Below are 12,455 nucleotides of genomic sequence, written 5' to 3' on the forward strand. Positions count from 1 at the left end.
CGGAACATAGTTGAAGGTGCCATCATGCATTTTACACGAAAATAACTTCGAATTTTCACATTACGAGTAATTCTTTTGGGTCCTTTCTTCTGATGCGGAACATACAATATGGCATGCACAGCTGTGGATCATCACGCGTCGTGCTTGTGTTTTGTCGATTTGGAGTGTGTATGCAGTGTTTCAACCTTCTTAACCGAAAAATACCTAATTTCGTGTTCATTATGTCATCACAAACCATTGACGGATAGCCCCAAAAAACATTCACGATAGCCCCACGAACCATTGATGGAAAGCCTCAAAAACCATTCACGATAGCCCCACGGACCATTTCCTGCAAGGTTAGGTTAGGTTAGGTAAACAGTTTAAAAAAAATCTCGTAAAAAAAAAGGTACGTTTGGAAACACTGGCGAGACCGCGTGACTTTCGACACTCGCGCCATCTGCAGGTACATAATGGAAACAACAGTATAATGTGGTCGCTTTGCACAAAATGCAAGTTTATTATATCAAAAGTGCTTATTTCTTATTGTGCAGCATTCTACGGTGAGAGAACACCTCCACGAAGTTTCAAAATGCTACCGAAACGGTACTAGTTTACTATCCTTTGGACCGATTTCTTTAATTCTACAGAAGAAACTACTTACCATAATAAGTTCCTGTAGTATTGTCTAACATCGGGAAGGTGTTTTGTGTGAAATTCAGGCAAGTTTTCCGTATCCTGGAAACGGATTTATTCAAATTTAAAAGTTTGGGGCTCATTTGGGGGCAGGTGACTCCGTCCAATTTCTAACATACCTTTAACAGGGAGTCTATAGAAAAAGCCGGGGAGCCGGAGCGGAGCGGCGTTAGCAGTTGGGGGCGGTAGGTCAATTACCCCAGGGGGCGGAGCCCGGAATCGGTGGGAAATTTGAGTCAAAAATTTCAAACGAAAACATTTTTTTTGTTTAAATTTCGCACGGATTCCGGGATGGATAGCCAGCCACAAAAACCAATCACGGAATGTTCCGCGAAGCAGATAGGTAAGTAGGAATGTCAAAAATTGATTAAACTCAGAAGTTATAGGTGTCCGAAGGATAGTAAACATTTACCCCTGTTTGTATTTTTGGAAGTGTAATCTATTAAGTGCGAGTGTATTAACAGTTTTAGCCATTGTATGTACTTTGAAGATAGTAAATCACATGTACGAGAATGGTTGTACAGATGTAGCACTAATCTGTTCGAAGGCAAGAGTCAAAAATTGGCCACTTTCTGTGGCACAAGAATTTGGAAGTACGTGAGACAATAAATCATTGCGATAGAAAGATGTAGAGTATTCACTTTGTTTTTCTATCAAGTTTATTTTGCACATATTCGTTTCATGTTTTGAAACATCATAAAGACACAAAGGTGTTGGAATTAAGCACAAATTCATGCCGATGATGGAAAGGTATGTACTATAATATGAAACCGATATTTGCACAAATGCTGTGGATCCATGAGTGATATCCCCGCTGCAATATTCTGACATTCTCGATTTAGGTAAAAATTCATGGAATCTCGTCACATCGACGCTATATCAGTATCATTTCCCACTACCCGCTACAACTTACGCTATGGCAGTATCATGCATGTTAGTTTTTAATAAAAATAAATAAATACAAGAGGGAATATGCAATTGTCTCTTACCTGTCAACGTTTCTATGCTCTACGGATGTACTGGCTCAGCTCTCTTACAGAATTCTTACTGTTCTATTAGGGAAGATTTGTTGAATTACCATACTAAAACAAATGTTATCGTGTAATATTTTCTTTTCCACTATTCACATTAAGTTTAATCAGCACAAACAAAAACTGAACTTCAACAAGCGATACAAAATTCAACCCGTATTATTTCTGTACTGTACAGCACAGACTGCTCACTTCTGCTTTACTAACACACAGATGATAAGAAACAACAAATCCAGGCTGCGTTCGAAACACTGCTTAGCTGTTCGCGAAGGCAGCAGCAGCAAAAGGGGGCTCACATGATCAACTTCGCCTCTTCTAATCACGACATCCCAACACTGATATTGTTTCTGGAAGTTCTCAATGAGAGCAGGGGCGGGTCGAGTATCTGAGCGATTCTCGCTGCGCAGACAGATCATTTACTTGACAAGTGTGCTCATTGTTCAATATGGCACGATCGTCAACAAAGATACAATAGAATGGTTTCGGGATCCTGAAGAGTAGGAAAAATTATCTTCAAAATTCGGGTTCCGGACGGGAATTTTTTCCCGCCATACCGGTACTGACATTTCCGGATCCCGCACACGAACGCCTTCAAAAAAAGGTGTAAAAAATTTCTAAAATCACTGTACGAGTAAAATATATTTAGTTTTTAAAGCACATTATTGGGAATGGAATGTGAACATTCAGAAAGAAAAATGCGGATTCCCAGGACAACTTTCAAATTAATAGAACTTCCACTTCAAAACAAATTTTCTCGTGATGAACGAGTATGAGCAATATAAGTGGATAAAGAGAGCAAAACATCTTTCCCTAATGACAATGTGGTTGCTGGAAGAAGAAAGCACAACCAAGGGCAACTTACGGGATGGGTTAATGCTTGAGGCACCGCTTTCTGGGTGAGGGGGTTTCATATCATCATATGATATCATTTCCAAACCGCCCATCTTGACTAGCGACAAAACCTCATTTCTTGTGGCTGTTTTTAAGAGAGTTGGATTTGTGTAGACAAAAATGAATTGAAGTTACTCACATCTAAACCCATCACAATTACAAACCACAATCCTATCATTAACATATGGCAAAAACATTCTAACTCCAGTTGCTTCGACGATTCACCATCCTCTTCCACACACATCAAATAAGTCGATAGAAGAACATAAAAATATCAGTGACATCAAAACAAAAAAGGAAACATTCTAAGAAGCCAAGGATACATACTCCCTCCAACCCATCCACATCAATTACAGACACTTCTTCTACTGAGTCAGAACCCAAGCCCTCTTTGAAAATAGTGCAAAATGCTTATTCTAATTCTATTTCCTCAAGGATACAGCATGATAATTCAGCAGATAAAAACTTAGAACAATCATCCTCTTATCATACATCTGAAAATATTCACAAAGTTTACACCTCATTATTAGAGACAATACCGCTTCTATGGTCTACCCTTGTGCAAATAAAAGAGTTCCAGAAACAAAATCTTATTTTACAAGATATTAATACTTTATCTACAAACCTGCTGGCCGTTTTACAGAACCTCAGCTCTTAATTAATCAATTATATAAAAGTTGACTAATATGACATTATTACTTCAATGGAATGTCAATAGTTTCTCTGCACATAAACTATATCTACTAAAACTAGTGACGGAAAGACATCCTTTAATAATGTGTTTACAAGAAGGTCGTCAGCAAGAAATATATAGAATTTCACATTATCATTGTATAGGACCTCCATACAAAGATACGGAAAGAGGTATTGGTATGTATGTCCATGAAAAAGTAGCCTACCAGGAAATACAATTACCTAAACACCAAAAACTATTTCGGATTTATAAAGTAGAAGCAAGAGCAATCGAAATTTACATAGCAGGATATAAAATTACGATAATCAATGTATATATCCCTTCAAATTACAATTCTCAAAACATAAAACAAACTGATTTACAAGCTTTAACGTTCAACACACCTAGTCCTTATTTAATTGTCTGGGATTTTAATGGGCATCACGATGTTTGGGGTATGCATGCAACAGATAGACTTGGCACTAGTATAGTGGATTGGATGGACGACAACTTTTTCATTGTCCTAAATGATGGATCACCAAAACACATACCTCCAAATGGAAGTAATCCAATATCAATTGATTTACCTATAACATCGGACTCATTAGTCCCTCATTTCAGTGGTTCATAGAGGATGAACTCCATGGTAGTGATCATTTTCCCATCTATATTCGTGCCCAATTGTTACCAAGCCAACCTTTTTACCCTGTCCCATTACCAATTCTCCGCTGGAAAACTAACAATTTACAATGGGAAATATATAAAATATTAATAGATTCCTTTATTCTAAGTAAACAACTTACTTCCTCCCAGCCTATATCTTATACACTGCTACTTCAATATATTACTAAAGCTTTAGACATACTAACCACGCGTAAAAAAACTCATTGTGAAACAATGTTTCCAAAGATACTGGGTGGACGACAAAATGTGAAGATGCAAAATCAAATAGGAAAATCAGAGAAAATCAATATGCCTCATGCCCCAATCCTGAAAAACTCACATCAGGACCGCCGTTACGGGTGTGCGAAGCGTGCCACGCACAAGGCCTTGCGCTTCCAGATCAGTTATTTGCTCATTTTTTGTGCAAGCGCGATTGCACTCGAATAGAAGGAAGAATAACATAATTGTTGTCAAAAGAAAAATTTTGTCATAACAAAGTTGTATTTCTTGTAACGGACAACTCTGTCCCCTCTTTTCAAGCCACCAGTGAAAATTCGCTGACAAGAAACAATGACCCATTTGTGACTACAACTTTCCCTGATTTCCTGCCTAATGTTCGACCCAGACCTTTCTTCTTGCACCATATTAAAATGTCATCATAATTGGACCACCCGTTTTTTACATTCAGAATTTCAAAGACAGCGATGGTTTGAAAAAAAAAAATATGGTTACCACAGATTAACAGAATTCAATAAGCTAAATATTGATGTCTCATTTTTATGTAGATTTACTGGTTAATTTTTAATTGGAGTCCAAACTCGAGTAACCATGATTTTTAATCCAATAGTGTGGGTGTGGAGACAGGGGCATACAATATATACGCAGGTCTATAACAGTACAAAGATTATTACAATTAATAAATAATTTCTAGATATCTTATTATTACCTAAGAGCAACAAGCACAACACATGTAGGGTTAAAATCAAGAATTATGGGAGCTTCATAAAATTTCTTAAACGAATTGGACATGTTGACTAATTTTGATTAAAATATTTGAACATGAATTTATGTAGTATTTCGTTTAGCATATGATTTCAGTAATATTGGATATTTGTAAGTATGAAAAAACAAACCATAAAGTTATGAGAAATCAGATTAGGTAGTTAATTGGAAGCGCCATCATCGCATAATAAACTATATACAAACAATTATTTTTATCTGGTGTGGGAACTTTGGTGAGTGCCCAGATTGGTGCTCCCTTGGGCCAGGAATGGGCAATTTGAAAATTGAAAGTTCAACGTCATTCAAAACTGTCCCACACTGTGACCATGTAGCCTAAGGTGCAAGTTTTGGGCGCTGGCTATTGGATATGCACAGGTTCGACGTTCAAGTCACCTGGGACAAGTGTAAAAACTTTTCTCCAGAGATTTTGGCCTGCATATGGAACCAACTCACCATCATGAGGAAATCAGGGAGCTAAGAATGAGCCATCTCTGGTGGGAGTGAGGCCGGCAGTCGATAGGTATGCACTAGCCCTCATGAGGTGTTATGCCACGGGTTATTATTATTATTTATTACTTGAAAATATTACACTATGCAAAACATTTGCTTCTCACAAATGTGTATATATGTAGGTTAATAATTTATTTCTATTTGTAGTAAACCAACATTTTGTTATTCATTGCCTGAAAAAGTAAGTTATAGTTCCTCATTTCAAAAAGTGACTGTTATTCATAAATGTATTACAAGTAAGTTGTTTCTTTCAAACATGGTTCTTATCAAATCTGCTTTCTTCCTTTAACATTAATTTGGTCCAATAATGGGTGGTGCACTATATCAAAGCATTCAAAGATTAATATGGAACAGGGATGTACCTATGAAATGCAAGAAGGTAATATACAACACATACTATGTGCCAATAATCATGTACGGAGCAGAGACTTTGGCAATGACAGAGAGAGACAAAATAAAGATGCAGACAGTGGAGATGAAATATTTAAGGAGTATATTGGGGAAGACTAGAAGGGATAGAATAAGGAATGAAGAGATCCGAGAAACAATGAGGGTGGTGAAGCTTCAGGACAGGATAGATCAGGCACAAATGAGATGGTTCGGACACATGAAGAGGATGGATGCAGAAAGACTAACAGGAAGAGCTTACAAAGCACAAGGAGTGGGAATAAGGCAAAGGAGGAGGCCAAGATGTCAGTGGAAAGAGTAGATAGCGGAGAGTGTTAGGTGAAGAGGACAACATTGGAACAGTGTGGAAAGAGGGGAGTCGTGGAAGACCAGGAAAAAAATGGAGAGGTTTGACATCTATGCCGACCCAGCCAGAGGCAGCAAGGATGATGATGATATGAAACGCAAGGTCATGAAGCATTGTGATTTGTAAAGAGGGCATATGACAGTGACCATTATTTAGTAATTGCTAAATTAAGAGAAAGACTCTCAGTGATAAATCATAAACAACAAAATCTAAAAGTTATAAAATTTGATACAGGAAAGTTTGCTGATGAAAGAATTAAGAAAGATTACCAAATTAAACTGTCAAATAGATTTGAGGTTTTGCAGGATTTAAATGATGATGAAAATATAAATGAAACAGACGTAAATAAGAATTGGGAGCACATACGTAATGCAATAGAATCAGCAGCTAAAGAAAGTATAGGATACCATAAACCAAGAAAAAGTAAGCCATGGTTTGATAATGAATGTCATAATCTAATAGAAATAAGAAATCAGGCTAGACTTAGGTGGTTAAATAACTCGGATGATACAAATCTAAGCAATTATAATAGAATAAAGCGAGAAGTTAACCGCACGTTTAGAAGTAAAAAAAGAGATTACTTGAAAAGCAAAATTAACGAAATTGAAACAAACAGCAAAAATAAAAATATCAGAGATTTATATAAAGGTGTAAATGAATTTAGAAAGGGGTGGCAACCTAAAGTAAACTTGATAAAAGATAAAGACGGTGATTTTCTAGCTGATCCAAGCGATATTCTAAATAGATGGAAGAACTACTTTAATGACCTTTTACTTGTTCATGTAGGAGATAAATCAGAAGTGAATGAAGTACTCACAGCAGAACCTTTAGTTCCAGAACCTAACTTGACTGAAGTTAAAGATGCTATTAAAAGGCTTAAGAATAACAAAGCACCTGGCATTGATTTAATACCAGCTGAGTTAATTAAATATGGTGGAAATTCATTAATATGTCAAATTCATAAATTAATTTGTTTAATATGGAATAAAGAAGAAATCCCTCAACAGTGGAAAGAATCCATAATTGTTCCTGTGTTTAAAAAAGGTGATAAAATGAACTGCAATAATTACCGTGGAATTTCTCTACTCTCAACAACATACAAAATATTGTCTAACATTCTTTTAACAAGACTAACCCCATATGCTAATGAAATTATAGGTGATTATCAATGTGGATTTAAACGTAACAGATCAACTACAGATCAAATTTTTCACATCAGACAGACACTTGAAAAAAAGTGGGAATATAATCAAAATGTCCATCAGCTATTCATTGATTTCAAAAAAGCATATGATTCGATCAAAAGAGATAAATTATATAATATATTAGTAGAGTTTGGAATACCTAAGAAGCTTGTTAGTATGATAAAAATATGCACCAGTGAAACAGAAAGTAAAATTCGTGTGGGTAATAATATGTCTGACAAATTTATAATTCAGGATGGGTTAAAACAAGGAGATGCATTATCTCCATTGCTCTTTAATTTTGCCTTAGAATATGCTGTAAGGAAGGTAAAAGAAACTAAAGAAGGACTAAAATTAAATGGTGTGACTCAGTTGTTAGCATATGCAGATGATGTAGACTTACTGGGGGATGATGTGAATACAATTAAGAATAATGCTAAAATATTTTTCAAAACTGCTAAAGAGAGAGGTTTGGAAGTTAACAAAGAGAAAACTAAATATATGCTTACAGGCCGAAACCAAGTGTTAGGTAATAATCAAAATCTAATTATTGATAACAACTCGTTTGAACCAGTTTCCAAATTCAAATACTTAGGAGTAATATTAACAAATGAAAATTATATTAAAGAGGAAATAAAAAGTAGGCTTAATTCAGGAAATGCGTGTTACTTCTCTCTTCATAAACTTCTGTCTTCTCGTTTAATATCTAAGAAACTAAAAGTTAAAATATACAAACCAGTAATTTTGCCTGTAGTATTATATGGGTGTGAAATATGGTCCCTTACATTGAAAGAGGAACATAAATTGAGAGTATTTGAAAATAAGATCCTTAGGAAAATCTTTGGACCTAAAAGGGATGAGGAGACAGGTGAGTGGAGAAGGTTACATAATTTGTACTCATGTCCAGATATTATTAGAATGATTAAATCAAGAAGACTTAGGTGGGCAGGCCATGTGGCACGAATGGGAGAGGAAAGAGGAGTTTACAGGATTCTTGTTGGGAAACCAGATTGTAAGAGACCTGTAGGAAGGCCAAGACGAAGATGGAGGGACAACGTTTGAGATGGACCTAAAGGAAATCGGTAGGGATGGAAAAGAGTATATAGATCTTGCTCAAGATAGGGACAGATGGAAGGCCTGTGTTGCTGCAGCCATGAACCTTCGGGTTTAAGAAGGCTAGAGAGTTAGAGTTAGCATATGACAGTATTATTTGTGTGTGTGTGTGAATAACATGTTACTTTCTGATAGCTCTTTATATTTTATCCTGAAAATACAATAGGGAAGTTTCCTGTAAATTTTATAAGATAGTTTGTACACTCGACGTGTAAAGTGATCTTTTATGCATGACCGATATTCATTACATCTAAATATATTGGTTTGGCAGGTAGGCAGGTATTGCTGCTACAACCATATTTCGTCGTCGTCATTGTCTTCTAAGAGAACCAAACCAACAAGCCTAACCTAACCACCATGGGTGTTTAAGTTGTGTGCAATAAATGAGATGCCCACAAAGCCACCAGCCAATGGCAATGCTTAAAAAATTGGACACATACCTTGCAGGTATGCAGAAGAAGAATGCTCATTATTCCAAATAAAAATTAGAAGTTCAATTGATTTTGCTGATTTTTCTTGCAGTTTGTAACCCTATTGCCAATGGGTTTGGTGGTGCTAGTTGATACGTTCGAGCTCCCTTCCTCTGTTCCTTTTTGTGGACATGTTTGTTCCTTCCCTGGACACCAAAGGAACTGAAGAAAAATCACTCACATCAACTTGAGCCACTAAACCCACTACTGGGAGAAATTAGAACTACATTTGCTGCTATCATCCAGTAGTCTCAGGAAGTTCCTGGAGAGAGAGATTATGCTTCTAACATGTCGTGGAGAATGAGCAAGATATTAAGAATGGATCATACTGGTTATGTTGAAGAGTGGTTATTCTGCAATTTGGCCATGGGTGAAAAAGAAATGGGTATCCAGCCCTCTGCCTAGTCTTGGGATTGGGAGAACGTTGCACATTCCATCGAAGTCCGTAAGTCCAGGTAATGGGTGGAACCGCTGGTTCCCGGAGATAGTTAGACAACTGCCAGAGCGATCCTCTACACTCCTCTGATTCTTCCCAGAAGAAGGGGACACTGGGAAAATTTGTGCCAAACCATTTCAGTTGTTGTAAGAAGTATTATTGAATTAAAACCAAGTGGCATACACTAAAAAATTGTTTATCTAAAATGTTTAGTAAATTTCGAAATACACAAAAATATTACTCTCTTGCTATAATCAATATTTAATACAATACACAAGAATTCCATGTGGTATAATATTTTACACTTAACACACACTAGTGTAACCCTGATTTTACAACCCCCGGTGTACATCAGTGGCATATGCTCCCATATTACCTGGTTTACTGCCAATATATCAACTTTTTTTAATGAGTATAGAAATTCCCAGAAAAATTGAAGTTGTCCGATATCTGTTTTTATTTTACTTGCATTGGTGTTTCATTTCTACAGGGTGTCCCAAAAGTCCCTTAACAGCCATCCTAGAGACGTGTAGTGCAGAGATTGACATGATTTGAGTATATAGTAATACTGTATGGGTAGGGGAAACATGACTGCTGTGGGTGACCATGGCGGCGGTCTTCTTGGTATCCGCCATATTGGATGGAGGTCAATTTTTTTAAATGGGAAGGTATATGCGTGGAACATAATTTTAGGCTGTATATCTAATTAATATATAATACATATATACAAGAAATAAAAATTACTGCGGTAAACCAGACCAAATTTTCAGAGTACACCACTTGTTTACATCCAATTGTCTTGGTCTCAATATAGCAAAAAATTACAAAAATTTACCCTGAATTTACATTTTAAGTCTTTTTACCTTCACAAAATCATGGTTACACTGTAGTGTACTTTTTGTGTAATAATCAGTTTTTTTAATGTTCAGTGCATGATTACTAGAATATATTTCCGCTAATCCAATTCAGATAAATGCAGTAAGTCTTCAAGCTTTCCTGGTGACGAATAATGAAAAGATTCTCTCGGGCTATGAACCAAGTGAGTTGCGGATACCAAGATTTTGAGAATCCTTACCACAACACCTGGTCAATAGCCCGAGTGTATCCTTTCTGATAAAATTTATTCATTTAATGAGTTTTTATATTATTTAAGAACAAGATAAATCTACCATTCAAAGAATGCATTAATTTTTCTGTTCTATTTTCCCACAAGTTCCTCAACTCATTTCAGATCACAACACTGTATTGTATATTATTATGGTGTCCTCACTAGCATAAGAACTACAACTGTCACCTTGTAATCAAAGGCCCCAAAGTTAATTTCTAGTGTATGCATATTGCATAGTAGCTTGGATCCCAATTTAATCTACAGGTCCAGCCCTGATTTGCCTATCTTAGCATAAAAGAAAAAAATATTTAATCTATTTTGTAATATTGGTTGATTGATTTGGTGCTTTAAGTCCACTTTGTGCACAGTACTGCTAATCACAACTGGACCTACAGTTTAAAGTGGGATCCGAATCACTATGTGCATCCACCGGATATTGAATACGGGACTCTTTGATTATAAGGCAACGACGCTACCACTGTGCCATCGGGGAGGCATATTTTGTAATATTTTTCATAGATTTACAACACACATACACACATATTCCTGTACCGAAAGAAAACTCTCTCAATGTTTGTCATGAAAATAAACATTTTTTGAAATTAAAACATTTGCTAAATACAAGATTTATAGCTCAAATACAAATTCAAATGAAAATATAAATCATTATGCAGCTTTCAAATATAAATAAATAAATAAATGTTTTTCATTCAAGTTCAAGATCTAACTCAACGTATACAATGAAACAAGATAGTATTATTAATAAAAACCTTAAGACACTAATTAAGGTACAAATAACATTCCTAGTCTTATTCTACATCACTGAAACTGTCACTATCTTCCTCAGCTTGTTCAGACTGTAGTTTTTCTAATCGACTTCGTAAAGACTGACCAAATGAAGTTCTATACATTGCACTAACACTGTCCAGAATCGAATATGGAGTCTCAAACCATTTGTTTTCCTTTTCAGTCGTCACATCGTAGTCCTTGCCTACAATTCTGAATCCCATTGCTGTCAGCTCTATACAGTACCTCTTACTCTCTGGTGTAGTTAGATTTAGATATATGCAGCTATTGGAGCTTGGTAGTTTGGTAGAGATGCATATTTCTTTTACGTGTGATTTCACATCATTAATTACTGATTCGGCTTCTAGTTTCCATTGCTCTTTATCCAACACTTTCTCATCCACAACTGCAGACATCGCTCACATAAATGCTTGTCTGTAAGGAAATTAAATTTTGTTAATAGTCAAAATTTAAATGCAAAGATGTAGAAATCTTTAAGGGTCTTCAACTTGTTAAAGACTCATTTGCCTACATATAAGCATGGGTGTCGCCACAAATTTTCTTGGGGGGGGGGGTCGAATCTAAGATGTTGAGGACACCCCTCCCCTCAAAAATATTGTGATACAGACCAGTGACATATGCAGAAGTTTCTCAAAGAGGGGTTCATTTATAAAATTATTGCATTATCGGTATTTTAAATTATGTTGTTGTTGTTGTTGTTGTTATTATTATTATTACTAGTAGTAGTAGTAGTAGTGGCAGCAGTAGTAACAGTAGCAGTTTTAGTTTAGTTTATTTTAGCATCCAATAAGTTTATTATATGAATAATATAGTACTTGTTACAACCAAGTTTACATAATAGTTACTTCAACATTAGTAGCAGTAGCAGCAGCAAATGTAGTAGAATAAGAAGCTTCAAAACATGTGAAAGTTACAAATTAACAGAGTTTCAGTGTTGCATATTATGAAAGTTTCGTACCAAATTCAATATCTCAAGACCATTTTTAAACAATGACGCAAAATGAGGTGAAATAAAGTGCTTCGTTTATAAATCGCCATAAATTGAAAAAAAAAAAAAGTACATGGAAATTTCCATGGGGGTTGACAGACTGGTTCGAGATTGAGAATAGATTTTGCATATATTGAGAAAGAAATATAT

General features: G+C 35.8%; 2 protein-coding genes across 2 annotated transcripts in view; both read right to left on the minus strand.

Annotated features, from left to right (window-relative positions):
• Nucleotides 1-1,910, minus strand: part of Dmtn (transmembrane and coiled-coil domain 2 protein Dmtn) — a 303,501-nt gene extending 301,591 nt beyond the window's left edge. Inside the window, exon 1 of the mRNA XM_083115574.1 lies at nt 1,665-1,910. The gene's annotated coding sequence lies outside the window, so the exon portion shown is untranslated. The remainder of the gene's footprint in view (nt 1-1,664) is intronic.
• Nucleotides 1,911-11,319: 9,409 nt separating this feature from the next.
• Nucleotides 11,320-11,712, minus strand: LOC145981746 (GSK3-beta interaction protein-like). The gene has a single exon (XM_083115152.1). It carries the CDS (start codon nt 11,710-11,712, stop codon nt 11,320-11,322), a length of 393 nt encoding a protein of 130 aa, XP_082971278.1.
• Nucleotides 11,713-12,455: the final 743 nt, after the last annotated feature.

This window comes from Lepisma saccharinum, chromosome 30 (assembly GCF_977018435.1).
Source record: "Lepisma saccharinum chromosome 30, izLepSacc3.1, whole genome shotgun sequence".
NCBI lineage: Eukaryota > Metazoa > Arthropoda > Insecta > Zygentoma > Lepismatidae > Lepisma > Lepisma saccharinum.